At 43.6% G+C, this 26746-nt stretch overlaps 1 protein-coding gene across 2 annotated transcripts in view; it reads left to right on the forward strand.

Annotated features, from left to right (window-relative positions):
* The window catches only part of LOC106561080 (phosphatidylinositol 4-phosphate 3-kinase C2 domain-containing subunit alpha), a 66230-nt gene that overhangs the window by 6905 nt on the left and 32579 nt on the right, over positions 1-26746 (forward strand). For both annotated transcript variants that reach the window (XM_082957171.1, XM_014124702.3), the window contains exons 2-5: positions 2647-2735; positions 14284-15539; positions 23642-23742; positions 24461-24621. In XM_082957171.1, the coding sequence (XP_082813297.1) occupies positions 14373-15539; positions 23642-23742; positions 24461-24621 (1429 nt within the window). In that variant the 5' untranslated portion in view covers positions 2647-2735; positions 14284-14372. The remainder of the gene's footprint in view (positions 1-2646; positions 2736-14283; positions 15540-23641; positions 23743-24460; positions 24622-26746) is intronic.

Genomic DNA, 26746 nt, shown 5'->3' on the forward strand with positions numbered 1-26746 from the left:
TTCTGTCATGCTATCCAGGTCGGTGCCCAAAGAGTTCGAGCTTCTACTTTTAAAAATCCACCTTTCCAGAAACAAGTCTCTCACTGTTGCCACTTGTTATAGACCCCCCTCAGCCCCCAGCTGTGCCCTGGACACCATATGTGAATTGATTGCCCCCCATTTATCTTCAGAGTTCATACTGTTAGGTGACCTAAACTGGGATATGCTTAACACCCTGGCCATCCTACAATCTAAGCTAGATGCCCTCAATCTGACACAAATGATCAAGGAACCTATCAGGTACAACCCTAAATCTGTAAACACGAGCACCCTCATAGATACCATCCTGACCAACCTACCCTCTCACCTCTGCTGTCTTCAATCAGGATCTCAGCGATCACTGCCTCATTGCCTGCGTCCGTAAAGGGTCCGCGGTCAAACGACCACCCCTCATCACTGTTAAACGCTCCCTAAAACACTTCAGCGTGCAGGCCTTTCTAATCGACCTGGCCTGGGTATCCTGGAAGGATATTGACCTCATTCCGTCAGTAGAGGATGCTTGGTTATTCTTTAAAAGTGCTTTCCTCACCATCTTAAATAAGCATGCCCCATTCAAAAAATGTAGAACTAAGAACAGATATAGCCCTTGGTTCACTCCAGACTTGACTGCCCTTGACCAGCACAAAAACATCCTGTGGCGTTCTGCATTAGCATCGAATAGCCCCCGCGATATGCAACTTTTCAGGGAAGTTAGCAACCAATATACACAGTAAGTTAGGAAAGCAAAGGCTAGCTTTTTCAAACAGAAATTTGCATTCTGTAGCACAAACTCCCAAAAGTTCTGGGACACTGTAAAGGCAATGGAGAATAAGAGCACCTCTTCCCAGCTGCCCACTGCACTGAGGCTAGGAAATCTACGATAATCGAGAATTTCAATAAGCATTTTTCTACGGCTGGCCATGCTTTCTCACCTGGCTACCCCTACCCCGGTCAACAGCTCTGCACCCCCCACAGCAACTTGCCCAAGCCTCCCCCATTTCTACTTCACCCAAATCCAGATAGCTGATCTTCTGAAAGAGCTGTAAAATCTGGACCCCTACAAATCAGCTGGGCTAGATAATCTGGACCCTCTCTTTCTAAAATTATCTGAGATCCCTAAAGATTGGAAAGCTGCCGTGGTCATCCCCCTCTACAAAGGGGGAGACACTCTAGACCCAAACTGTTACAGACCTATATCTATCCTACCCTGCCTTTCTAAATTCTTCGAAAGCCAAGTTAACAAACAGATCAACGACCATTTCGAATCCCACCGTACCTTCTCTGCTATGCAATCTGGTTTCCGAGCTGGTCATGGGTGCACCTCAGCTACGCTCAAGGTTCTAAACGATATCATAACCGCCATCGATAAAAGACAAGACTGTGTAGCCGTCTTCATCGACCTGGCCAAGGCTTTCGACTCTGTCAATCAACGCATTCTTATCAGCAGACTCAATAGCTTTGGTTTCTTAAATGACTGCCTCGCCTGGTTCACCAACTACTTCTCAGATAGAGTTTAGTGTGTCAAATCGGAGGGCCTGTTGTCCGGACCTCTGGCAGTCTCAATGGGGGTGTCACAGGGTTCAATTCTTGGGCCGACTCTTTTTTTCTATTTATTGCCTTACCTCCCTAATCTTACTACATTTGCACACACTGTATATAGATTTTTCTATTGTGTTATTGACTGTACGTTTGTTTATCCCATGTGTAACTGTGTTGTTTGTGTCGCACTGCTTTGCTTTATCTTGGCCAGGTCACAGTTGTAAATGAGAATTTGTTCTCAACTGGCCTACCGGGTTATATAAAGGTGAAAAAACATTTTTTATACAATTTTGGACATATCCACATATCCATATCCATTGTACATATCCATGCGACAAAGTTGGTTCCTGTTTCAGTCACATCTTTGGTCCCGTTCGCGTGGGTCAAACAAAAACACCCTTGACAATAGAGCCTCCCACATTGCAGGTGATGGCTGCAGGATGAAGTTGGTTAAGAGCAACTGCAGAAACTTGCAGACGACTACAGTCAAAACTTCATGATCTTTGATCACAGACAATTTATATCCCCATAATGCAAAAACTTTTAAAAGCGGTGACCATCTTGACAAAAGTGATCCGCACAAACACGTCAAAAGGGATGCTGAATTGGGAAGTGGTCCAACCAACTATCATTCGTCTCAGCTGTAGCCTGTATTTGAGATCCCAACGTAGCACTAACCGTTTAGAAACTCTGTGCCAAGATGGCAATGCACAGCCTGCGTGTGTGAGAGATAGAGAGAGAGATTTTCTTGAGGTGACACAACTATTGCTAGTTATGTTATTTGAATAACCTACCTGGCATTCTGTTTGTTCTTTTCTCATAGCTCTCAAGCTATCAATAATTTAAAAAAAGACTATAAATGGATCATACAAAATAAAATTGCTATTCATATCGTTTGGGAACACTGACGACAGTGACACCAATATCATACATAAATAAATAAAAATATATGCTGAGATGTAGACAACTTCATCAACATGGTCCAGAGATTTTCCTGCATTATTATTTTAGTGTATTTTATGCCACATGGTGACGCTGTTTCATCATTTTAAATGATTTTGGTGAAATGTGATCAAACTACTTCAACAGGAACTGACGTTTATCTGCGCGAGCGGGTGGATGGATGGAAAACAATTGCAGCTGCAGGAAAATGATTACAAACATCGTACCGCTCAAAGGTGAGAAATGTCTATTTATTTACCGGAAATATATGTACGTAAAAGTTAAGATACCGATAGCTATTGGCAGATATCCGTAAGGTATTCGAGCCTTGCTCGTACTCAAAATCCTGCGTTTCTTCCTTCTTGTGTTTCACTTTGTTGGCAGGTCACTGAGTGCTTTAAATGATAGAACCAGTGATGCGCAAACTTCTGATCATCGAACATAAACATTTGACGCCTCGAGCACATTATTCCAAGACACATAGCACGTAGTTATGCCACGCGTGTCCACATTGATTCGATGTTGAAATATATATAGATATATTTCTATGTCTAGTTGAACTTATCCACTGAAGCCAAACTATGTTGACAACACTTTTATTCACTAATCAGTTCTAGCTAGTTAGTCGACTTTCAAAAAAACAACAAAAAAAAGATCTGATGAGTCTTCAATTTACATGTGTGTACATCAAAGTCAAAGCAGGGAAATTATTTGTGGCAGAGGAATTCTATTGAGAGCTTGTAGGCTTCAAAGTGAATTCAGCTCGAGTCCGGTGTGCCTTATTTTTTTAAGTACTGGTGGTATACACTTACCCCAATGTAGGCCCCTATGTGGATAGTTGAGATAAATATGTGATCTGTAGCCCAGACTGTCAGAGAATTAATTTGTGCCAATGTTTGCCTCAATCAAGTCGCAAATCCAAAGCCCTTTCAACATCAAATTAGAAGTTGCTGAAGTTATTTTGCACATTCCTCAGTGAACATATAACTTAAACGTATCACAGTCTGTAGTGTTGTTCTTTGCTATTGCTGACAGCCTGTTGCATCCTGCTTAGTTGTCATCATGGCTGCTGCTGATCAGGGGGTGAGCTTCCCAAAAACATGAAGATACTTTTTAGAATTACGATCATCATTCCTCCACTGCCTATCAATTATTTTAGTGCTAAAGATGGTCTTTGTTTTGGGGAAACTTACTGCAGTATAGTTTGAAGTGTACTACAGAAAGACTCCTTTGAGTGGTCGATATCTATTTGCCCACTCCCAGAGGGAAAGGCTGGATCTGTGTCTGTGAGAGATTTTGCAACTGGTAACCATGAGCATGAAAGTGCATATACTGGTATTGTACTGAGGTTATGACCTGACATTTTGAATGGGGTTAGCCTGTCATCAATTGCCACTTTGTTTCCTACTTTTACTTCAAATCTCATTTACATGGACAAAATTTGACAGAGTTGTGTTTAGGTTATTGGGACTACTGTCAAGCATGGACAATAAAGTCTTGCCAGTTTCTTTTTATAGGCTAGATGTTAATAATATAGCAGACACCTTTATCCAAAGTGTGTGGGTGGCCCCTGGAATCGAACCCACAATCCTGGCATTTCAAGCACCACGCTCTACCGACGAGCCATATGTTCTGTACAAGCTCTCTGTTCGACCCAAAGCAGCAGGAAGATCAGCATTTGAGATTTGTCCCAGTCATTGGCCATCATTGTACAAACTGAATCTATAAAAGCTATAAGCATGACTTGGTTACTTAGTCCTGTCTTAAAGATGTTATTTTCTACCTTGATCCGCTGCCCGGTATGTCTGCTTCAGATTGGTAGTGGCGGCCTGCTACTTGCATTTTTATTAGGCAATTTGTAAAGAGACCATTCTACTCAATCCAGTGAACAAATTATCTCTGAAAGTTCCAAACTGACCCCTGCATCCTTAAATTATTCCAGTCAAGCAGACATTTCCACTGGAGAAGAATGGTAGTAGCTAGCTCCCAGTATTGCCTGTCTTTTTAGCCCAAACTACTTTGAGGGGAAACTAACAATGTTCTCAGATCTTTTTAGAAGTAGTTAGGGAATTTGGCCAAAAAATTGTTTACAGCACCATGGTTATATATTTTATTTATTTTTTTACTTTGAGCTATTTCTATTCCTTATCTCCAACTTTTTATTTTATTTTACCCGTTGCCTTTTAAGGGCTTCTAAAACATGATGGCATCTCAGGTCAGGACCCTTTGTTCTGGGGATTAGGTTTAGTGGCTGAAGGTTTAGCCTGTCTTTTTGTGGCCACTCATAGTAATATGTAGGCTAAATGTAAGAGACATTTGGGTACATTAAGTTTTGAACTCTATTGGTGAGTCATGTCCACACATTTATATGGCATAGGCCTACATTCTCTCTTTCTTATTCAATGACCCTTCATTTGAATGGGATGGGTAGTTCAAAGCTTCAAGATGAAAAATGTATATAGGCCTGATCCCTCACTATATGTAGCCTAGCCTATAACATTTACAGATGCCATTGTCCACTGCATCAACTCAGAGTAGGGTTTAAGCTACTGTTTGAAGGGGAGACTGAGGTCAGAACTTGACACGCTGCAAATTTGAGGCAGGGTTACATGATGATGAAGAATCCAAAAAATGAATACAGTACCACCACAGTCTGCCTACCTCTTTCCTTTACCCAGATCAAACTCAGTTGACGTCTGTCTGGCAGAATGTGGCTTCACTAAGCTCATAGACAAATTTTTGAGTGCTGCTGCGGTTGGTTTTCCACCACCGGAATCTCTGCCCAGGCTCTGATATTAGCACAGCTGATAAGACACCCTTGGGCCATAGAGTACACAATGCTACAGAGAGGGAGTGAGAGACCCGCCTGGCTGCCTTACATGCCAAATTCCTCACGCACATTAGTGCTAGGCTAGCTAGAGAGAGCCCAGGCACAGCTAGCCTTCACCACAATGGGAGGTGGGAGGGAAACTCAGGAGAGGCTTGTGTCGCCTGATAGCGAGTATCTGACTGAGGGACTGGGTAGTGATAAGAATTAGTTTGTTGTGTTTTAGATCTGTGTCGTTTGAGGAACTCGATAAATGCACACACGTTGGCGGTTTCTGCCAACACATAGGCCTGTAGACGTTCTACACCCACCCACCTGCACCACATTGCTGAAATCTGTTACAGAAGAGAACAAACTGTATTTTAAAGAGCTTTTGTAGATAAGAAATCGGCTATATCCAATATTTTGTTAAAGTCTTACAATTCCTTCTAAGGCACTGGCATCAAGGCAATATAATTTAGCCTGTGTCAGTGAAGTTTCTCATACGACATCATCATTTCATTAACTCCATACCCATATCATTATGGTTGTTTGATCATAAACTGTGATGTCAGTTTTCACAAGAAACAAAGCCACTGATGACAAGGCCATTCCTTGCAGCTGTAGGAGACAGACAATTTCAATGAAAAGGGCATGCAGTTGATGTGTGTTGGCCTACAGTGTGAACTGATTCTCGACTCTAATAACACAGACAGGCAAAATAAGTAGGACAAACGCAATACGCATAAGTCAATCAATACATAGATCTGTATTGTAGCTACAGCAAGTTAAATCAATAAGGAGGATGTTCTTATTTTGAAACGCATTGTTCTGTAGTGTACAACCCATGTGACAGTCCTTGTGCTAGCCAGGCACACTAAACTTTAACAGGCCTTTTATGGACTCCTCTTTACCCTGACTGTGCATAATTTTGTAAGTGGGGTTGTCATGGATTTCTGAGGCAGCATGACTCAAATGGATTTAAATTATTTTCCCTTTCCTCCCTGCTGTCGCTGGTCATTTCCATGTAAAAGGACCCATTAGCAGCAACATGTGAAATTTATAGGAGCATATCAAATTGGGTGTCAAATGAAAGCCAATAGTGTATATTTTTGAGAAATGAAGGCAAGATATGTTTTTCAACCATTTCCCACCCTAAAAATGTGGAATAAGCAAAGGCTTTGATTTCTGGTCACACAGATAGTCTTTAAAAAAAAGTCTTAAAAGGTATTAGAAATATACCAAAACACAATAATGTTGAAGTGCCTGCCAACTAATTTCAACAGCAAAGATACAGGTATCCTTTCTAACTCAGTTGCAGGAGAGAAAGGAAACCACTCAAGGATTTCACCATGAGGACAATGGTGACTTTAAACCAGTTACAAAGTTTAATGACCGCGATAGGAGAAAACTGAGGATGGTTCAACAACATTGTAGTTAATCCACAATACTAACCTAATTGACAGAGTGAAAAGAAGGAAGCCTGTATAGAAAAAAAAATATTCCAAAACATGCATCCTGTTTGCAGTAAGGCACCAAAAAAAATCCATTACATCACTGAGTCACTCTTTATATTTTCAGTCATGGTGGTGGCTGCTTCATGTTATGGGTGTGCTTGTCATTGTCAAGGACTAGGGATAAAAAAATAACTTTAGGATAAAAAAAATAAACGTTTGCTTTCCAACAGAGATTGGGAGACAGTCACTTTTCAGCAGGACAATAACCTAAAACACATGGCCAAATACACACTGGAGCTGCTTACCAAGATGACATTGAATGTTCCTGAGTGGCCGAGTTAGACTTTCAAGATGATTTAAGTAAAAATTCTATGGCAAGACTTGAAAACGCAAGACACAAGAAGGCCTATATTGGTTATCGCGATATTTAGAGTAGCATATCATAGAAGAGGTCTCCCCAAATATCGCCCAACCCTATTAGTTATAGTATTTTTACTGCTAACAATTTTGTTTATGAATTATGATTAAGGCAGCCCCCCGCACCTCTGAATCAGAGGGGTTGGGTTAAATGCGGAAGATGCATTTCATTTGAATGTATTCAGTTGTACTGACTAGGTATCCTTCTTTCCCTTTTCCTTTCCAAAATCGATGAGTGGGAAAAAATCTGTAACAGAATGACTGCAATTGAATTGGCCACAATTGGAAATCATAGTCACAAACCACAGTTGCAGTAAAGAAAAGTAGAGTATCGTTCAGTACTGTACAACATTGATTCTCCTTGACCTGAGTGCTGCTTTTGACACGGTGAGCCATCAGATCCTCCTCACCAGGCTTGAGGGTCTGGGTGTTGAGGGCACCGCACTCTCCTGGCTACAATCATACCTCACCAACTGGACCCACTAAATCTCTCTCAATGGCCACACCACAGCTGCAGTTGTACTGGTTGTCCCCCAAGGCTCTGTGCTGGGTCCCTTACTCTTCATCATCTACATCCTCCCCCTTGGTCAGATCCTCCGTCACTTCAACCTTGACTTCCACTGCTATGCCGATGACACCCAGATATACCTCGGCACCAAATCCTTCCTCAACCTACTTCTGACCCACATTGAATCCTGCCTCTCTGCAATAAAAACATGGATGCAACCAAACTTACTCAAGCTCAACAGTGATAAAACGGAACTCCTCCTCATAGGCACAAAATCCACCCTCACCAAAGCTAGAAACGTCACCCTCACTGTCTCTCCCTCCCTCCATGCACACAACCTTGGAGTCATTCTCTACTCCACACACTCTTTTGACCATCACATAAGACACACTGTCAAATCCTCATAATTCCACCTCTGCAACATTGCCAAAGTCAGGTCTTCCCTCTCCTGTCCTGCCGCTGAAACCCTCATACATGCATTCATCTCCACCCGTCTTGACTACTGCAATTCACTACTCTCCGGCATCATCAACTCAAGCTCCCTCCATAAGCTTCAAATGGTTCAAAGCTCTACATCCCGACTCCTCACCCACACTACGTCCTGGTAGCACTCCCCCCTGTCGTGAACTCCACTGGCTCCCTATCTCCCAACGCATTCATTACAAGATCCTCCTTCTGACCTACAAAGCCCTTCACCACTTTGGCCCCCTTACCTTTGACCACCTTCTCCCCTACAAACCCCCACACACGCACTCCATTCCACCACAGCAGGCCACCTTGTCCCCCCTTTATTATAATTTTTTTTTAATTAAATGAGTGTGTAGATCAGCTTTAATATTGCAGATAGATTGTGGCTTCCTTCAATGTAATTGTCTGCATCATTTCCAATCCCCCATATATTTTCTGTGCATATATTTTTTTTTTTTGTGTGTGTGTGTGTGTGTGTGTGTGTGTGTGTGTGTGTGTGTGTGTGTGTGTGTGTATATGAATGACAGATTTTTACCTTGTCAGCTCGGGGATTCGATCTTGCAACCTTTCGGTTACTAGTCCAACGTGCTAACCACTAGGCTGCCTGCCGACCAGACCATGACGGACCCTCCACTTCCAAATCGATCCTGCTCCAGAGTACAGGCCTCGGTGTAACGCTCATTCCTTCGACGATAAACGCGAATCCGACCAGCACCCCTGGTGAGACAACCACGAATTGGCAGTGAAGAGCACTTTTTGCCAGTCCTGTCTGGTCCAGCGACGGTGGGTTTGTGCCCATAGGCGACGTTGTTGCCGGTGATGTCTGGTGAGGACCTGCCTTACAACAAGCCTACAAGCCCTCAGTCCAGCCTCTCTCAGCCTATTGCGGACAGTCTGAGCAATGATGGAGGGATTGTGTGTTCCTGGTGTAACTCGGGCAGTTGTTGCAATCCTGTACCTGTCCTACAGGTGTGATGTTCGGATGTACCGATCCTGTGCAGGTCTTACACGTGGTCTGCCACTGCGAGGACGATCAGCTGTCCGTCCTGTCTCCCTGTAGCACTGTCTTAGGCGTCTCGCAGTACGGACATTGCAATTTATTGCCCTGGCCACGTCTGCAGTCCTCATGCCTCCTTGCAGCATGCCTAAGGCACGTTCACGCAGATGAGCAGGGACCCTGGGCATCTTTCTTTTGGTGTTTTTCAGTCAGTAGAATGGCCTCTTTAGTGTCCTAAGTTGTCATAACTGTGACCTTAATTGCCTACCGTCTGTAAGCTGTTAGTATCTTAACGGCCGTTCCACAGGTGCATGTTCATTAATTGTTTGTGGTTCACTGAACCAGCATGGGAAACAGTGTTTAAAACCTTTACAATGAAGATCCGTGAAGTTATTTGGATATTTACGAATAATCTTTGAAAGACAGGGTCCTGAAAAAGGGAGGTTTCTTTTTTGCTAAGTTTATATAATATGACGTAATAACGCCACGTAAGATTTTGCGCTACACGTGCAACACAGCATTCCTAACCTAGCCCCCACAATGTCTGCAGTGTGGATCGAGCAGTCATTTGAAAGAGTAAGAAGATTTCAGCGAGATGACTCAAAGGTGAAATCCATTTAAAGCCAAGATAATGGCATTCATTGCCCTTGACAATCAACTGTTCTCTGTCGGGGGTGATGTTAGCTTTCACCGACTGGTTGAGCACCGGTACACACTACCAAGTGCGCTATTTTTCAGATGTTGAACTACCGTAATTACACAGTAATGGCGTCACTGCTATTAGCTTCACGACATGCATACTATGGAACGCCGTTTGGGTCTTTGCGTGTCAAAAAAGATACAGTAGCACTGTCGAAGCTGTACAAAAAAGTCTGCAAGCAAACACCGGCCACGAACGATGTGTTTGCTATACCGAGTTGGTAATAGAGGTCGACCGATTAATCGGAATGGCCAATTAACTTGAAATCGGCCCTAATTTTCATAACAATCAGTAATCGGTATTTTTGGCCACCGATTTGCCAATTTATTTTATTTTTGTATTTTTTAAAATGTCTTAACACCTTTTTATTTAACTAGGCAAGTCAGATTAAGAACACATTCTTATTTTCAATGACTGCCTAGGAACGGGGGTTAACTGCCTTGTTCAGGGGGGATTCGGGGATTCATTTTTGCAACCTTCCGGTTACTAGTCCTATGCTCTAACCACCTGCCTTACATTGCACTCCACGAGGAGCCTGCATGGCAGGCTGACTACCTGTTACGTGAGGGCAGCAAGAAGCCAAGGTAAGTTGCTAGCTAGCATTAAACTGATCGTTTTTTCTAAGATAAATCTTAACATAATCACTAGTTAACTACGCATGGTTGATGATATTACTAGTTTATCTAACGTGTCCTGCGTTGCATATAATCGATGCGGTGCCTGTTAATTTCTCATCGAATCACAGCCTACTTCGACAAACGGGTGATGATTTAACAAGTGCATTAGCGAAAAAAGCACTGTCGTTGCATGAATGTACCTAACCATAAACATCAATGCCTTTCTTTAAAATCAGTGCACAAGTATATATTTTTAAACCTGCATATTTAGTTAATATTGCCTGCTAACATGAATTTGTGTCACTTCTCTTGCGTTCCGTGCAAGCAGTCAGGGTATATACAACAGTTTGGGCCGCCTGGCTCATTGCGAACTGTGTGAAGTCCATTTATTCCTAACAAAGGCCTTAATTAATTTGCCAGAATTGTACATAATTATGACATAACATTGAAGGTTGTGCAATGTAACAGGAATATTTAGACTTAGGGATGCCACCCGTTAGATAAAATACGGAACGGTTCCGTATTTCACACAAATAATAAACGTTTCGTTTTCGAAATGATAGTTTCCGGATTCGACCATATTAATGACCAAAGGATCATATTTCCGTGTGTTATTATGTTATAATTAAGTCTATGATTTGAGAGAGCAGTCTGACTGAGCGATGGTAGGCAGCAGCAGGCTCGTAAGCATTCATTCAAACAGCACCTTCGTGCGTTTTGCCAGCAGCTCTTCGCAATTCTTCAAGCATTGCGCTGTTTATGACTTCAAGCCTATCAACCCCCAAGATTAGGCTGGTGTAACCCATGTGAAATGGCTAGTTAGTTAGCGGGTGCGCGCTAATAGCGTTTCAAACGTCACTCGCTCTGAGACTTGGAGTAGTTGTTTCCCCTTGCTCTACATGGGTAACGCTGCTTCGAGGGTGGCTGTTGTCGATGTGTTCCTGGTTCGAGCCCAGGTAGGAGCGAGGAGAGGGACGGAAGCTATACTGTTACACTGGCAATACTAAAGTGCCTATAAGAACATCCAATAGTCAAAGGTATATGAAATACAAATGGTATAGAGAGAAATAGTCCTATAATAACTACAACCTAAAACTTCTTACCTGGGAATATTGAAGACTCATGTTCAAAGGAACCACCAGCTTTCATATGTTCTCATGTTCTGAGCTTGAACTTAAATGTTAGCTTTTTTACATGGCACATATTGCACTTCTACTTTCTTCTCCAACACTTAGTTTTTGCATTATTTAAACCAAATTGAACATGTTACATTATTTATTTGAGGCTACATTTATTTTATTGATGTATTATATTAAGTTAAAATAAGTGTTCATTCATATTTACATACGTAAATACCAACAAAGTAACTTTTTGGTGTGTGTGTGTGTGTGTGTGTGTGTGTGTGTGTGTGTGTGTGTGTGTGTGTGTGTGTGTGTGTGTGTGTGTGTGTGTGTGTGTGTGTGTGTGTGTGTGTGTGTGTGTGTGTGTGTGTGTGTGTGTGTGTGTGTGTGTGTGTGTGTGTGTGTGTGTGTGTGTGTGTGTAACCTTTATTTAACTTAGCAAGTCAGTTAAGAACACATTTTTATTTACAATGACGGCCCGGACAACGCTGGGACAATTGTGCGCCGCCCTATGGAACTCCCAATCACGGCCGGATGTGATACAGCCTGGATTCGAACCAGGGACTGTAGTGACGCCTCTTGCACGGAGATGCAGTGCCTTAGACCGCTGCGTCCATATGTGTGTGTTAACTATTTAACTGTACTAGAATGCTTAAAAGGCAGCAAAAATTGTAAATATCGGTTATCGGTATCGGGTTTTTTTGGCAAGGAAAATATCGGATATCGGTATCGGCCGAGAATGTAATGTTGGTGCATCACTTGTATGTATGTATGTATGTATGTATGTATGTATGTATGCATGCATACCGTTCAAAAGTTTGGGGTCACTTAGAAATGTCCTTGTTCCATGAAAACATACATTAACTGAGTTGCAGAATGAATAGGAAATATAGTCAAGACGTTGACAAGGTTATAAATAATGATTTTTAATTGAATAATAATTGTGTCCTTCAAACTTTGCTTTCGTCAAAGAATCTTTCATTTGCAGCAATTACAGCCTTGCAGACCTTTGGCATTCTAGTTGTCAATTTGTTGAGGTAATCTGAAGAGATTTCACCCCATGCTTCCTGAAGCACCTCCCACAAGTTGGATTGGCTTGATGGGCACTTCATCCGTACCATACGGTCAAGCTGCTCCCACTACAGCTCAATAGGGTTGAGAACCGGTGACTGTGCTGGCCACTCCATTATAGACAGAATACCAGCTGACTGCTTCTTCTCTAAATAGTTATTGCATAGTTTGGAGCTGTGCTTTGAGGCATTGTCCTGTTGTAGGAGGAAATTGGCTCCAATTAAGCGCCGTCCACAGGGGATGACATGGCGTTGCAAAATGGAGTGATAGCCTTCCTTCTTCAAGATCCCTTATACCCTTTACAAATCTCCCACTTTACCACCACCAAAGCACCCCCAGACCATCACATTGCCTCCACCATGCTTGACAGATGGTGTCAAGCACAACTCCAACATCTTTTCATTTTTTTCTGCGTCTCACGAATGTTCTTCTTTGTGATCCGAACACCTCAAACTTAGATTCCTCTGTCAAAAACACTTTTTTCCAATCTTCCTCTGTCCAGTGTCTGTGTTCTTTTGCCCATCTTAATCGTTTCTTTTTATTGGCCAGTCTGAGATATGGCTTTTTCTTTGCAACTCTGCCTAGAAGGCCAGTATCCCGGAGTCGCCTCTTCACTGTTGACGTTGTGACTAATGTTTTGCTTGTACTATTTAATGAAGCTGCCAGTTGAGGACTTGTGAGGCGTCTGTTTCTCAAACTAGACACTCTGATGTGCCTTTGGGATGATCAATGGAAACAGGATGTACCTGAGCTCAATTTCGAGTCTCATAGCAAAGGGTGCGAATACTTATGTAAATAAGGTATTTGTTTTTTATTTGTAATACATTTGCAAAAGATTTTCACTTTAATTATGGGGTATTGTGTGTAGATTGCTGAGGATTTTTATTTTTATTTAATCTGTTTTAGAATAAGGCTGTAACGTAACAAAATGTGGAAAAGGAAGGGTCTGAATACTTTACAAATGCACTGTATATAATGTCGGTATCATATGTCTTAGAGTGATGGACTGTGCCTTCCCCGTGACCTCCGCGATGGATTAGTCCACTGAGACAGGCACCAATCAGACAATTGTATTGTGCACCATAAGAAAAAAAATATGGATTGCGACTGCTCGACTAAAGAAATCTCGGTCGACCAACAGCTTATCGACCAAACAATAGACCAGTCGACTAAATGGGTTCACTCCTAACGTGTATGGTTTGTTAAACTTTGTCATGTTTTTTGCTTGGCATACATTTGAAAGTTGAAAAAGTGAGTCTCAGCGTCACTCTGTTACTGCGGAATTGCCCCCCCCCCCCCCCCCATGTTGAAGGACGGTGATACTTCAGGATGTCAGTTGGTCTTGTGCTTAAATATTTGTACAAGCCACAGTCAAAGGTCCAGTGTGTTTTAAAACACAGATATATCTTGGTAATAGATTTGAAACAGTCTAGCTGTAATTATATATGGAACAATCTAAATGCATTAGTATCAGCTTGTTTTTAGTCGTGCAGACGTTGCCATTAGCTATGGACATCGCTCACTAAATGCAGAACAAATGCCTGTCAGACCACTTCATGGTTGTGCAATGTTCCTGGTGATGTCTGTATTGTGACTTGCGGTCTTTTCCCATCCTTTTCCAGGTGTTTGAAGAAGCTGAACTCCTGTCTGACCTGTTGACACCAGAGCTGAACTACAAACTCTGCGTACATGGCACCCTCAAGTTGACACCATGGCCCAGATATCCAGTGGTAATGGGTTCAAGCTGGATGTGGCCCAGCCAAAGGGGGTTGTGGGTAAGGAGGAGGCCCTTCGTATGGAGGCGGAAGCCTTAGCGAAACTACAAATGGAGAAGAGACAGACGCTCCCGGCGACCTCCTCTTCCACCTCCTCTTCTGCTTCCTCACAAAACAAAGTTCATCCTGCCACTGCTCCCAGGCCTACTCCTTCCTCCAGCAACCGACCGGAGAAGGATCTCATCGTCTTCCCTGAGGCCAAGATGCAGGAAGAGAAGGACAAGTTCCGGGACATCGACGTAGACAAGCTGACCAACCAGGAGTTAGAGAAGCTCCTGCTGGACGACAGCTTTGGGGCAAACAGCAGCAAGGCCTCGCGGCCCTCCTTGCTGCTGGGGTTCAACCTCAGCGCTTCTTACCCGGGGGGCCACGCCACCTGCAGCCCCTCGCCCTTCCACAGCGGCCAGTGGACGCCCTCCATGCTCTCCACGCTCTCCAGTTCGGGCATGTCCACACCCACCCACCAGCAGGCTCCCATGTTTCCTTCTGCTCCGTTCCCTAACCCCGAAAACTTCTCCTTCCACAATGGCTTTTCACCAGCCATGCCGCCCTACATAGGCCTGCCCGGCCCGCAGACCTCATTCATGGCCTTCACTCCCATCCAGCAGCCCGGGGCCATGGTGTTCCAGCAGCCCACCGTCACCTTGGAGATGGCCAAGCTCTTCGACAAGATCCACAGTACCTCGGAATACTTGAAGAATGGCAGGTCGGCCAGCACTGACCTGGATTCTTCGTCGACCAGCATCGCGTCCCTGGCGCCCAACCCACCACAACCTGCCATGGAATCCCCTGCTTTCAGCCGCTTCGAGTGGCTGGACCTGGACCCACTCAACAAGCGCAAAGCCGAGGGCGAGGAGGGCTCCTCCCTGGCATCGCGCGGTACAGTAATGGTGGTGGGAGGGCCAGCTGGAGGGGACCCCTGGGATGCCGTGCTGCTCGACGAGACAGAGGGTGTGGCTGGTGGCAGCAGTCCACCCGTGGAGGTGACGGGTCAACTCGCGAGTCGCTCTCAGCACCGGAGGTCGTCGACGGGGGCAGCGGTCACCAGGAACCACTCCCTTACCATCCCAGCGTCCTCATCACAGCAAAAGCCAAACAATCAGGTACGTCCAGTCATCTAACGGTAAAAAAAATCATACAATCTCTCTCCAAAGCAAATCTGTACACTACCACACCACAGCCTAAACAGGCAGTCATAACACAGCCAAAACAATCAAGTTCTACCATGGCTCATTCAAAATAACCCAAAGTAATTAACGCCTAAACAAATGGGTACGATTGTAGCTGAACCAAAATATCAAAGGGTTCATCAAAAGCCCAGCCAAAACAACCAGGTCAAGTCCCACATCAATGACATCATACCAGCACTGCCAAAACATCCATTTTGGTTTCCATAGCACATACCTTTAGCCAAGTAAACGTTCCACACCTCGCAATGCCCACACCTTGTGAAGGTGATTCTTAAGCCAGCAGTAGCGGAAAATATTTTTGGTATTTCAAATTATTCTGGCAATTCTAACATATATAAAATGCTATGGGAGGAAGGTGTTTTATATTCGTTTTACATTTGTATCACAAACAATACAAATTAAAAAAAAATGCGATTTAAATATTTTAGGACCTTTTTAGACCTATACATGCCTCCTGTAAGACCCTATGATCCTTGAACCGTACATGACACAGACAACATCTTGGTGACATTATACCCCTTATATTTTGTGCTCTTCAATATGGAGTTTGTGTGTGTGTCCATGTGTGTCGCCCAAGCGTGTCTGCCTCGCTGCCAGGCAGCAGTACTTAGTGTTGGTATAGCCTAAGCAGGGACAAGATCATACAGCTCCCCAACATGCCCCACGGCGGACTCATCTGAGAAGCCCCAGAGCGTCCCAGTGTTAACCTTGGCAGCAGGCGCTGTCATTTAAGACCGAGTGTGAGACCGAGTGTGAGACCGAGTGTGAGACCGAGTGTGAGACCGAGTGTGAGACCGAGTGTGAGACTGAGTGTGGCCGGGCGAAGCACTACTCTCAACCAGCGAGGCCAGCGCAGAGTTACCTTCTACAGACCCAGTCACCCCTTATCGGTTTCCAGCCCCATAGTAATCTTTCATCAAATGTGTGTTTGTGGGTGGCTACAGTGCCTTCAGAAAGTATTCACACCCCTTGATTTTTTTTCCCACGCAGGAGAGGAAGGAAACCCGCTCAGGGATTTCACCATCAGGCCAATGGTGACTTTAAAACAGTTACAGAATTGAATGGCTGTGATAGGATGCATCAACAACATTGTAGTGACTCCACAATACTAACCTACATGACAGCGTAAAAAGAAGGAAGCCTGTACAGTATAAAAATATTCCAAAACATGCATCCTGTTTGCAATGAGGCACAAAAGTAAAACTGCAAACAAAAATGCTGAAAATGAACTTTGTCCTGAATACAAAGCGTTATGTTTGGGGCAAACACAGCACATCACTGAGTACCACTCTTCATATTTTCAATCTGTATCATGTTATGGGTATGCTTGTAATGGGAAAGAAATAACACGTTTTTTTTAGGATAAAAATAAACGGAATAGAGCTAAACACAGGCGAAAACCTGGTTCAGTTTGCATTCCAACAGACACTGGGAGACAAATTCACCTTTCAGCAGAACAATAAGCTAAAACACAAGGCCAAATATACACTGGAGTTGCTTACCAAGACATTTAATGTTCCTGAGTGGCCTAGTTACAGTTTTGACTTAAATCAGCTTGAAAATCTATGGCAAGACTTGAAATTGACTGTGATCCACAACCAAAAGAATAATGTGCAAATATTGTACAATCCAGGTGTGCAAAGCCCTTGGAGACTTACCCAGAAAGACTCGCCGTTGTAATCGCTGCCAAAGGTGATTCTAACATGTATTGACTTAAAGTTTCACCATATTAAAACGAGAGTTCAGTTCACGCGACAGGATTTCCGTTAAAATGTCTTATAATGAAAGCAACAAAATAACAAAGGCTTTACAATGATGGTGAACACTTGGATACATCTTGGGGTTAAGTGGGTTAAAATCTTCAAGGATATCACAGGGAGTGCACAGAAATATGTCAAAATGCTGAATTTTGGCGCTTTATCAAGTCTTTTAATATTAAAAATCCGTTCTTTCATACACTGTGGTGGTGGATAGATAGGCCTACAGAGTGATATATATATATATATTGCTAAAAGTAGCAACAAACAGGAAGTGCCTTGTGGGTGGAAATTGTGGGTTGAAAGCCAGACACTAACGGAATCCTCTGAATCAGCTGATAACAACAACCGCAACCTTTGTTGAAAAAGGACATTTCTATAATGTCACAATGGAGGTTAGGACAGAGGAATCACTAACTTTCTGATTGAAAGAGGAAGTCAAACTTTACTTGGTTCACTGGTTCTCCTGACGTAGCTTATGCTAGAAAGTGTAAACCAGGAAGAATTAAATTAAATTGTGTTTTTCATATGCGCCGAATACAACAGGTGTAGACTTTACCATAAAATGCTTACTTACCTTCCCTTTCCCAACAATGCAGAGTTAAAAAGTAAGGAAAGTTGCTAATAAAAATAGAGAAATAATAACACCATAACTAACAATAACGAGGCTATATAGAAGGAGTACCAGTACCAAATCAATGTGCAGGGGTATGAGGTAGTTGAGGTAATATGTACATGTAGGTAGGGGTAAAAGTGACTAGGCAATGAGTATAGATAACAGAGTAGCAACAGCGTACAGTGCTTTCGGGAAGTAGTCGGACCTCTTGACATTTTCCACATTTTGTTACGTTACTGCCTTATTCTAAATTGGATTAAATATTTTTTTTCCCCTTCATCAATCTACATACAATACCCAATAACGACAAAGTATAAACAGGTTTGTAAAATAAAAAAACGGATACCTTATTTACTTAAGGCGGCAGGTAGCCTAGTGGTTAGAGCATTCCCCAAGCGGACAAGGTAAAAATCTGTCGTTCTGCCCCTGACAAAGGCAGTTATCACACTGTTCCTAGGCCGTCATTGTAAACAAGAATTTGTTCTTAACTGACTTGCATAGTTAAATACATTTTAACTATGCAAAAAGTAATAAATGTATAAGTATTGATGTTTCTACAACTTGATTGGAGTCCACCTGTGGTAAATTCAATTGATTGGACATGATTTGGAAAGGCGCACATACCTGTCTATATAAGGTCCCACAGTTGACAGTGCATGTCAGATCAGAAACCAAGCCGTGAGGTTGAAGGAATTGTCCGTAGAGCGCCGAGACAGGATTGTGTTGAGGAACAGATCTGGGTAAGGGTACCAACATTTTTGGGCAGTATTGAAGGTCCCCAATAACACAGTGTTTTCTATTCATTCTTAAATGGAAGACGTTTGGAACCACCAAGACTTTTCCTAGAGCTGGCCACCTGGACAAACTGAGCAATTGGGGGAGAAGGGCCTTGGTCATCTCTGCAGCACGCCACCAATCAGGCCTTCATGGTCGAGTGGCCAGATGGAAGCCACTCCTAAGTAAAAGGCACATGACAGCCCGCTTGGAGTTTGCCAAAAGGCACCTAAAGGACTCTGACCATGAGAAACAAGATTATCTGGTCTGATGAAACCAATATTGAACTATTTGGCCTGAATGACAAGCGTCACGTCTGTAGATAACCTTGCACCATCCCTATGGTGAAGAATGGTAGTGGCAACATCATGCTGTGGGTATGGTTTTCAGCGGCAGGGACTGGGAGACTAGTCAAGAATGAGGCAAAGATGAACGGAGCAAAGTACAGAGAGATCCTTGATGAAAACCTGCTCCAGAGCGCTCAGGACCTCAGACTGGGGCGAAGGTTCACCTTCCAACAGGACAACGACCCTAATCACACAGCCAAGATAACACAGGAGTGGCTTTGGCACAAGTCCCTGAATGTCCTTGAGTGGCCCAGCCAGAGCCCGGACGGTGCAGCGACGCTCCCCATGCAACCTGACAGGGCTTGAGAAGATCTGCAGAGAAGAATGGGAGAAACTCCCCAAATACAGGTGTGCCAAGCTTGTAGCTTCATACCCAAAAGACTCAAGGCTGTAATCGCTGTAAAGTACTGAGTAAACGGTCTGAATACTTATGTAAATGTGATATTTCAGTTTTTTTAGTTTTTATAAGTTTGCTGAAATTTCTTAAACGGTTTTTACTTTGTCATTATGGGGTGTTGTGTGTAGATTGATGAGGGGGGGAAATTATTTAATAAATGTTAGAATAAGGCTGTAATGTAACAAAATGTGGAAAAAGTCAAGGGGGGTCTGAATACTTTCCGAATGCACTGTATGTGGAGTGTGAAGTTGTGAGTGAGCATGTGGACTTGTTTAAAACACACTTTTCAGCTTTGCTTTTCCTTAGGGTGTTTTTTAGCCGTTCAGTTTTTGTTTTTATTTAATTTTTATCCTCTTATGTAGGTTGTGTAGTAAATATTTCAGCTTTATTTAATAGTTTTTTATTTTTTTTATTTTTTTTTATTGTAAAGCACATTGTGTTGTATTCCATGTCATAAATGTGCTGTATAAATAACGCTTGATTTGATTTATACTACCGGGACATTTTGTTAGTCCCCACAAGGTCAAATGCTATTTCTAGAGGGTTTAGGGATAAGGTAGAATTAGGGTTAGTTTTCGGGGTTAAGGTTAGGTTTTGGGGTTAGGGGGTTACCCAATAAGGTTACTTAAACGAGTGTGTGTGTTGGAGTGTGTGGGTAGAGTCCAGTGAGTGTGCATTGAGTCAGTGAAAGGTTGAGGAAAGTAGAATAGACTCATGTCAATGGAAGTCTACAGTATTAGCAAACCACAAAAAAACGGGGCCAGTGAAGTCCGTACCATTCTAGGACTGTATATACAGGCAGCAGACCAGCTCAAGCCTTGGACATTGAAGTGGTGTACTGTACCATTTTAAGACAGACCGAAGACAGAGGAGCTGTTAAGCAGACCGGACCTGACTCAGAACAGTAGGGTGACTAGACTAAAGCCAACCAGAACAGATGCATGACATGAATGGTGTGAGTCACATGGGCCATAACCATCCCCTCAGGCTCCAGTACACCCCCCCCCCCCCCCCCCATTAAAAGCTGCTCAGAGGATGAAATGGAGAAAACAAAGATAGGCCTGTCTAACTGTACAGCCTGGTGTCTGTCCTGCAGGCTGTGTGTGTGTGATCATCTCCGCCTCATTGGATTATCTCTGCGTGTTTGTTTTCGATGAAAGGATCTTGTCTCAAAACACGAACACAGCTAATGCCTCTCACTCTTTTCCTGCCAACTGGAGACCTGGCTAGCTGGGATGTACAAGGTTTCTCGGAGAGCGAGAGATTGCCATCTCAGCCGTGTCAGCGCTACAAACACACTTGATTTGTAGATATGTATCAGTTTCGTGATATTTTATGTCAAAACAAGGATGTGTTAGTCTCTGTAAGAGTCCTCCGTAAAATGGGTCGTGTTGTTTAGGCAACGCAATGGAAAACTTTTTAAAACGCTTTGCAATGGGGGAAAAAAATTGGATTTTTCTTATTGGACAAGTCCAGATAGTCCCTCCGTAGTTAAGTCAGTTTTTTTCCATTTGGTGCCTAATGAACACAACCCTGATGCCTTTGCTTGTGGAGTGAAGTTTTTGTAGGAACCACTGAGCAAAGTAGCTCATAAAATAATGCTAAATCTCCGTGGCCCCCGAAAATGACAAAACATAAAGAAGGCAGACTGATATGTTGCGATATATCATTAACGTTGTACTTCTCATGTCAGCAATTACAAATGGACGCAGTCATGACATCCTATTAACATAAAACATCTGTAAAGATGTGACTTTTTCTGAAAACAAAACTAACATTACATTTTTCCCCATGAAGTGTGTGTGTGTGTGTGTGTGTGTGTGTGTGTGTGTGTGTGTGTGTGTGTAGGCACTGTGTGTCGACTGTCGGTCAATGGGTGTTAAAATGAGTGTGTGTGTTTTGAATGTTTTTATATATAAGGGTAGTTCCACGAAATGAGTCCCTTTAGGGTAGTGTAGCTTGTTGAACAAAAATGACCTGTATTATTTCACAAAATGTTTACATTATGTCATGACGAGCACATGTTCAACTTAATAAAAAAACATGTTTTCCTATCGCAAGAGGTTAAATAAATCAAAAATGTCTGTAGTAAGTGCCAAGTAAAGTAAGTGACCATCACAATATTGACGATTTCATCTTAAATCAGCTATGAGTCTCTTTGTGACAGTGGGAATGTAAGCTTATTGTGTGCAACAGGGAGGACAATTAAATGCCAGCTTCACCAAAACATGTACATCTTTAAAAGATTTCTAGCCTGTCTATGTCTGGCTAATAGGGTTGACGTGTTATCCTCGACCCATTCAGTTTTTCACCACGAAACACCAGAAGTTTGGGAAAAAGAGTAGAACACATGAAGTGTGTGTTTAGATGGCTGTGTTTTGCATAAACCTCAGCGTACGAGTCACTGAAGTGTAGAATGGGTCAAGAAGTGCAGTTACTTTGACAGTGGTAGCTGTGCAGTATGCCCCGAAAAGCTGTGCTCTGTTGGTGAAAAAGATGATTGATCCCTTTTCATAAGTGTACTAGAAAGCACACATTTGTTTCATGCGTCTTTGTTTTCAAATGTCTGCAACAAGTAACACACATGGAACAACACACGAAAGTTACTCTGCATACCAGGCATTTTTGTAACCTTTCCCTATTCCCTCAGAGCAGAATCAAAGTCTTCCTCTGTGTGCATCGTGATGTCATTGAATTCCAACACCTGTGTGTGCGCTTTTCTGCTGACTCACAGCAGACCAGGGAGAAGAGGCGGGATTTTAACTTGTAATTTCCTGTTGCACAGGAAACGCATTCTTAGCCCCAACTAGTTAGTCAAATTATGGGGCGTTCCTCCTGCCAGTTCCCGGCAGCTTTTTTCACTGCATCCAGGAATCTCTGAACTCAATTCCTAGGGGGGCCCTTTTAGTGTGTGAATGTGTGTGTGTTTACCTTTTCCCCACTAGGAAAAATTCACTTGATAGGATTCATTGTTTTCATATATCAAAATGTGTCTGTTATTTTAGCTGCCTGCATACACCTCACTTACTTAGCACAATGCACAGGACTAAATGAATCGAGCCTCCGTCAGTTTGTATAATGTGTAAATGTACACTCGCCGGACAGTTTTTATTAGGTACACCCTTCTAATACCGGGTCGTACCCCTCCTTTGCCTCCAGAACGGCCTCAATTATTTGGGGCATGGATTCTTCAAGTCGAAAACGTTCCACAGGGATGCTGGTCAATGCTGACGCAATGGCATCACGCAGTTACTGCAGATTGGATGGCGGTACACCACCGCCACCAGCCTATACCGTTGCCACCAGGATGGGTCCATGGACTCATGATGCTTATGCCAAATCCTGACTCTGCCATCAGCATGACACAGCAGGAACCAGGATTCGTTGAACCAGTCGATGTTTTTCCACTCCTCAATTGTCCAGTGTTGGTGATCGCGTGCCCACTGGAGCGCTTCTTCTTGTTTTTAGCTGATAGGAGTGGAACCCGATGTGGTCGTCTGCTGCAATAGCCCATCCGTAACAATGACCGACGAGTTGTGCGTTCTGAGATGCACTCCGCTGTTGACCTGCGCTGTTATTTGTCTGTTTGTTGCCTGCCTGTTAGCTTGCACCATTCTAGCCGTTCTCCTTCGATCTCTCTCATCAACGAGCTGTTTTCGCCCCCAGGACTGCCGCTGACTGGATGTTTTTTTTGGTTTGTCTGTAAACCCTAGACGCTGTCGTGCGTGAAAAGCCCAGTAAGCCGGCCGTTTCTGAGATATTGGAACCGACGATCATACTACACTCGTTTTGCCCATTCTAATGTTCAATCGAACAGTAACTGGATGCCTGTCTGCCTGCTTTATATAGCAAGCCACGGCCACGTGACTCACTGTCTGTTGGAGCGATCCATTTATGTGAATGGGGGGGGTGTATACGTGCGAAGGTCCAATTAGGTGTTAAGGTCTTACTGCAATTGTACTTTTTGTATTTAATGTGTACCTTCCTAAACTAGCACCAATTTAATTCCAGTTCCATATTAATTTAACACCAGTAAACCTTTACACTTCCTCAATTGAGGTTGGCTACTTCTTCTTGTTTTGCTCACCATTTTGTCCCCTATGTTTTGTCTCATTGTCTCACAGCACGATAAGGGAAGTGGGAAAGCACTGGCAAAGTACACCGCCCTAGAGGAAAAGGAAGCCCAGAACCTAGAAGTTTTAGCCTTCTGTGAAGACGTAGCAATGTAAGCCGTGTGTGTGTGTGTGTGTGTGTGTGTGTGTTTCTGAGCACACACTTAGTACTGTGTGAGTGTACGCAAAGGAGTGTGCGCGCGCACAGTACTGTGTGTGTGTGCTGTAATTGCATGTTTGTGTGACTGGGTGTGCAGCCTCACTCCAGTCCTTTGGGTGGAGTGATGATGTAGCTTTGCTCCGGAAATCGCTCTCCAGCATGGTAACATAACATCACCAACAAAGCACTACACCATACACACACACACACACACACACACACAGCGTAAAAGCTGCCCCATCTAGCCCCATCCCTAATGGGATCGTTATAGACTACGAAGAGTCTTCACATGTAAATGAGAAGTATAGAGGCAATTGAGAGTAATCTCGATGACGATTCAGTAAGCATCAATACATTAGTTCCTGAGTAATTATTCAATTCCATTCAGTAATGCTTTATTGGCAGAAAACACAGTACATGTGCTGCAAATATCGCCAAAGCAGAAGAGTTTTAGAAGAAATTTGGCTCCCATAAGGAAGTACGGGAGGGGGAAGTTAGGTAGGAGAACTAATCACAGGACCTTAGTCAGTCCATTATCTACTAGTTTATGCATGTGTAATAGGCCAGCAAACTTCCAGATTTGCAAACTAAGGTAATAAAAAGTAGAGAATCAATTCTATGTAAAGGTGACGTACTGGATTTCAAATTGGCTGATTTGGGGGTTTTTTCAGACTGAGGTCAAAGTTCGCCCACGATGACCTCCACACCAACCCGGGGTACGTGCTGAGCGCGGTAATCCCCCAGAGGGACGGGGGAGGGGACAACGGCTGCAGCGTCAAGGTGTCCATCGAGATCTCTGAGTCCCAGGAGCCTGTCACCTTCACCTGCGACGGTAAGGACATATCACAACACCCTTACTAGGCTTGCTAAATTCTGAATCCTCGGTTGGAGAATTCCAGGATTCAGGAGCGAACACGTGGAGACACAATCCTCCAAATGGGATTTCTGGATAACCGAGGGATTTTGGGAAAGTTTCTAAACTGTTGCAACCCTAACCCATACAGAGGTGCTCAGTGTCCTCAACCCTGGACCCTGGTTGTGCAGGCTGGTTGCTAAGATACCTTTATAACCATAAAAGTAGGTTATATTACTACATGCAATGACATCAAGGGGCCTCTTTAGAATGGAGCTCTCCCAGGTCTAATTAACCCAACTGCTAAAAAATAATCAGAGGCATTTCCCCTTTAAGACAGAGCTCTTCAGATGACAGATAAGAATACTGGGCCAGAGGTCCAAAGGAGGAAGCAGCATTCGGGACAGCTATTTTTTATTTATTTATTTACATTTTTTTGGTAACACGCCACATTCCCTCTCCTCACAAATAAAAGGTTGTGCCACTGCCCTGGAGCAGCTATGTCGGCCAAAGGGCTTCTCTATATTATGTTCACTCATTCGCCCACTGTGCTTTTGGTTCGATCTCTGGGGGTGCGTTGTCATTGGCTGACCCCAGGTTCGTAGCGCCGCCCCTGGATCCACCCCTCCAATGCCAGTCACTGATCTCTCTTGGCCCGGCCCCCTGTGACCAAGTTCTCTAATGGAGTCTGCTCTGAACTCCCTGGGTCCTGGCAGCGAATCAACACCAGCCTTTTGTGTGTGGATTCTATCTATCCTTAATTTCTTTTTTCTTTTAAAACCAAACTGGTATTGCTTGCTCGTTCCTGTGTGTGTGTGGCCAGTCCCACTAACCTAGTCTCTCTGTAACCACACCAACTGGTCATGCTGCCTCTTCTTTCTCATGTACTGTACAGCCAGGCCTGATTCGCTGTACAGTACAGATTCCCCCGATTGGCCACAATGGGAAAAGCCAGGGTTGTATGTCGGCACACAGGAACAATGGCCTTCAGTTCTCTCTCTTTTAGGAGGGGGGAAGTGTACGGGGGGAACGAGAGCAGGCTGAAAATATATTTTCTTTCCCTCTTTCTCTTGTGTGTAATCTGTCGCGTTTCTCTCTCGGTCCTCAGGCAGGCCCCTCTGTTCCACTTCCACTGGCATTCCACCAGCTTCCTAAATTTGGCGTGTGGAAAAATCTACCGGGGGTGAACAAAAACGTATTCCCAGATGACTCTTTCCCCAACTGCTACTGTTATAGCTTCTCTGCTCTTCTCTGACACTCTTACTGTATTTAACAGCCAGACAGAGCCGAGCTAGCTTCTGTTACCGGGGAGAAAAAAAAACCGATTAGTTCTTTCTTAGGCTAGAATCTTCAACTGCAAGATTTAGGTTAGAAATTTCTTGCATAACTTGGCGTGGGGAGAGAGGAAACCCAGGGAACTGGCTGAGGTGGATGTCTGGTGGCTTTGAGTGTGTTGGATGTCACCTTAAGTCAAACCCCTCGTTTTTAGCTCTGTCTGCTGCAGTTCTCTGATCTGAAATGCCCTGCTCTCTTTGTCTTTTGATCTCTCTTGCCATCATACTCTCTCTCTCACTGTCTTGCTTTCCCTTATGTTCTCTCTCTCTTGCTATGTTGCTCTCTTTTTTTCTCTTTAAGAGCCTTTTTAAATCTGATGAAGTAGACAGTAAAACGCAGAAATGGTGGTGTTTAAATTCCCCGTATTGATGATGAAAAATGCAGTTGTTCCTGTCCTTGTTGGTGCTGAGGTAATACATCTGGGTTCTGCTTTGCCCTGGCAGGATCGCCCAGGACCTGGCCCCTTCCTGGCGGCTGATTGGATGTGAACCCTCAATTGACGTCACTCATTGGCTGGGTATTCAAGTGCTAGCTAACGAGTTGCTAGAATCCTGCTGTGTTACGAGACTAGTATTGTAATCATAGACACCAGTCCTGCCCTAAAAATTGTCAGACTCCAACCACCCTAGTCATAGACTGTTCTCTCTGCTACCGCACGGCAAGCGGTACTGGAGCGCCAAGTCTAGGTCCAAGAGGCTTCTAAACAACTCATACCCCCAAGCCATAAGACTCCTGAACATCTAATCAAATGGCAACCCAGACTATTTGC

This window comes from Salmo salar, chromosome 10, assembly GCF_965601325.2.
Source record: "Salmo salar chromosome 10, fSalSal1, whole genome shotgun sequence".
Lineage (NCBI taxonomy): Eukaryota > Metazoa > Chordata > Actinopteri > Salmoniformes > Salmonidae > Salmo > Salmo salar.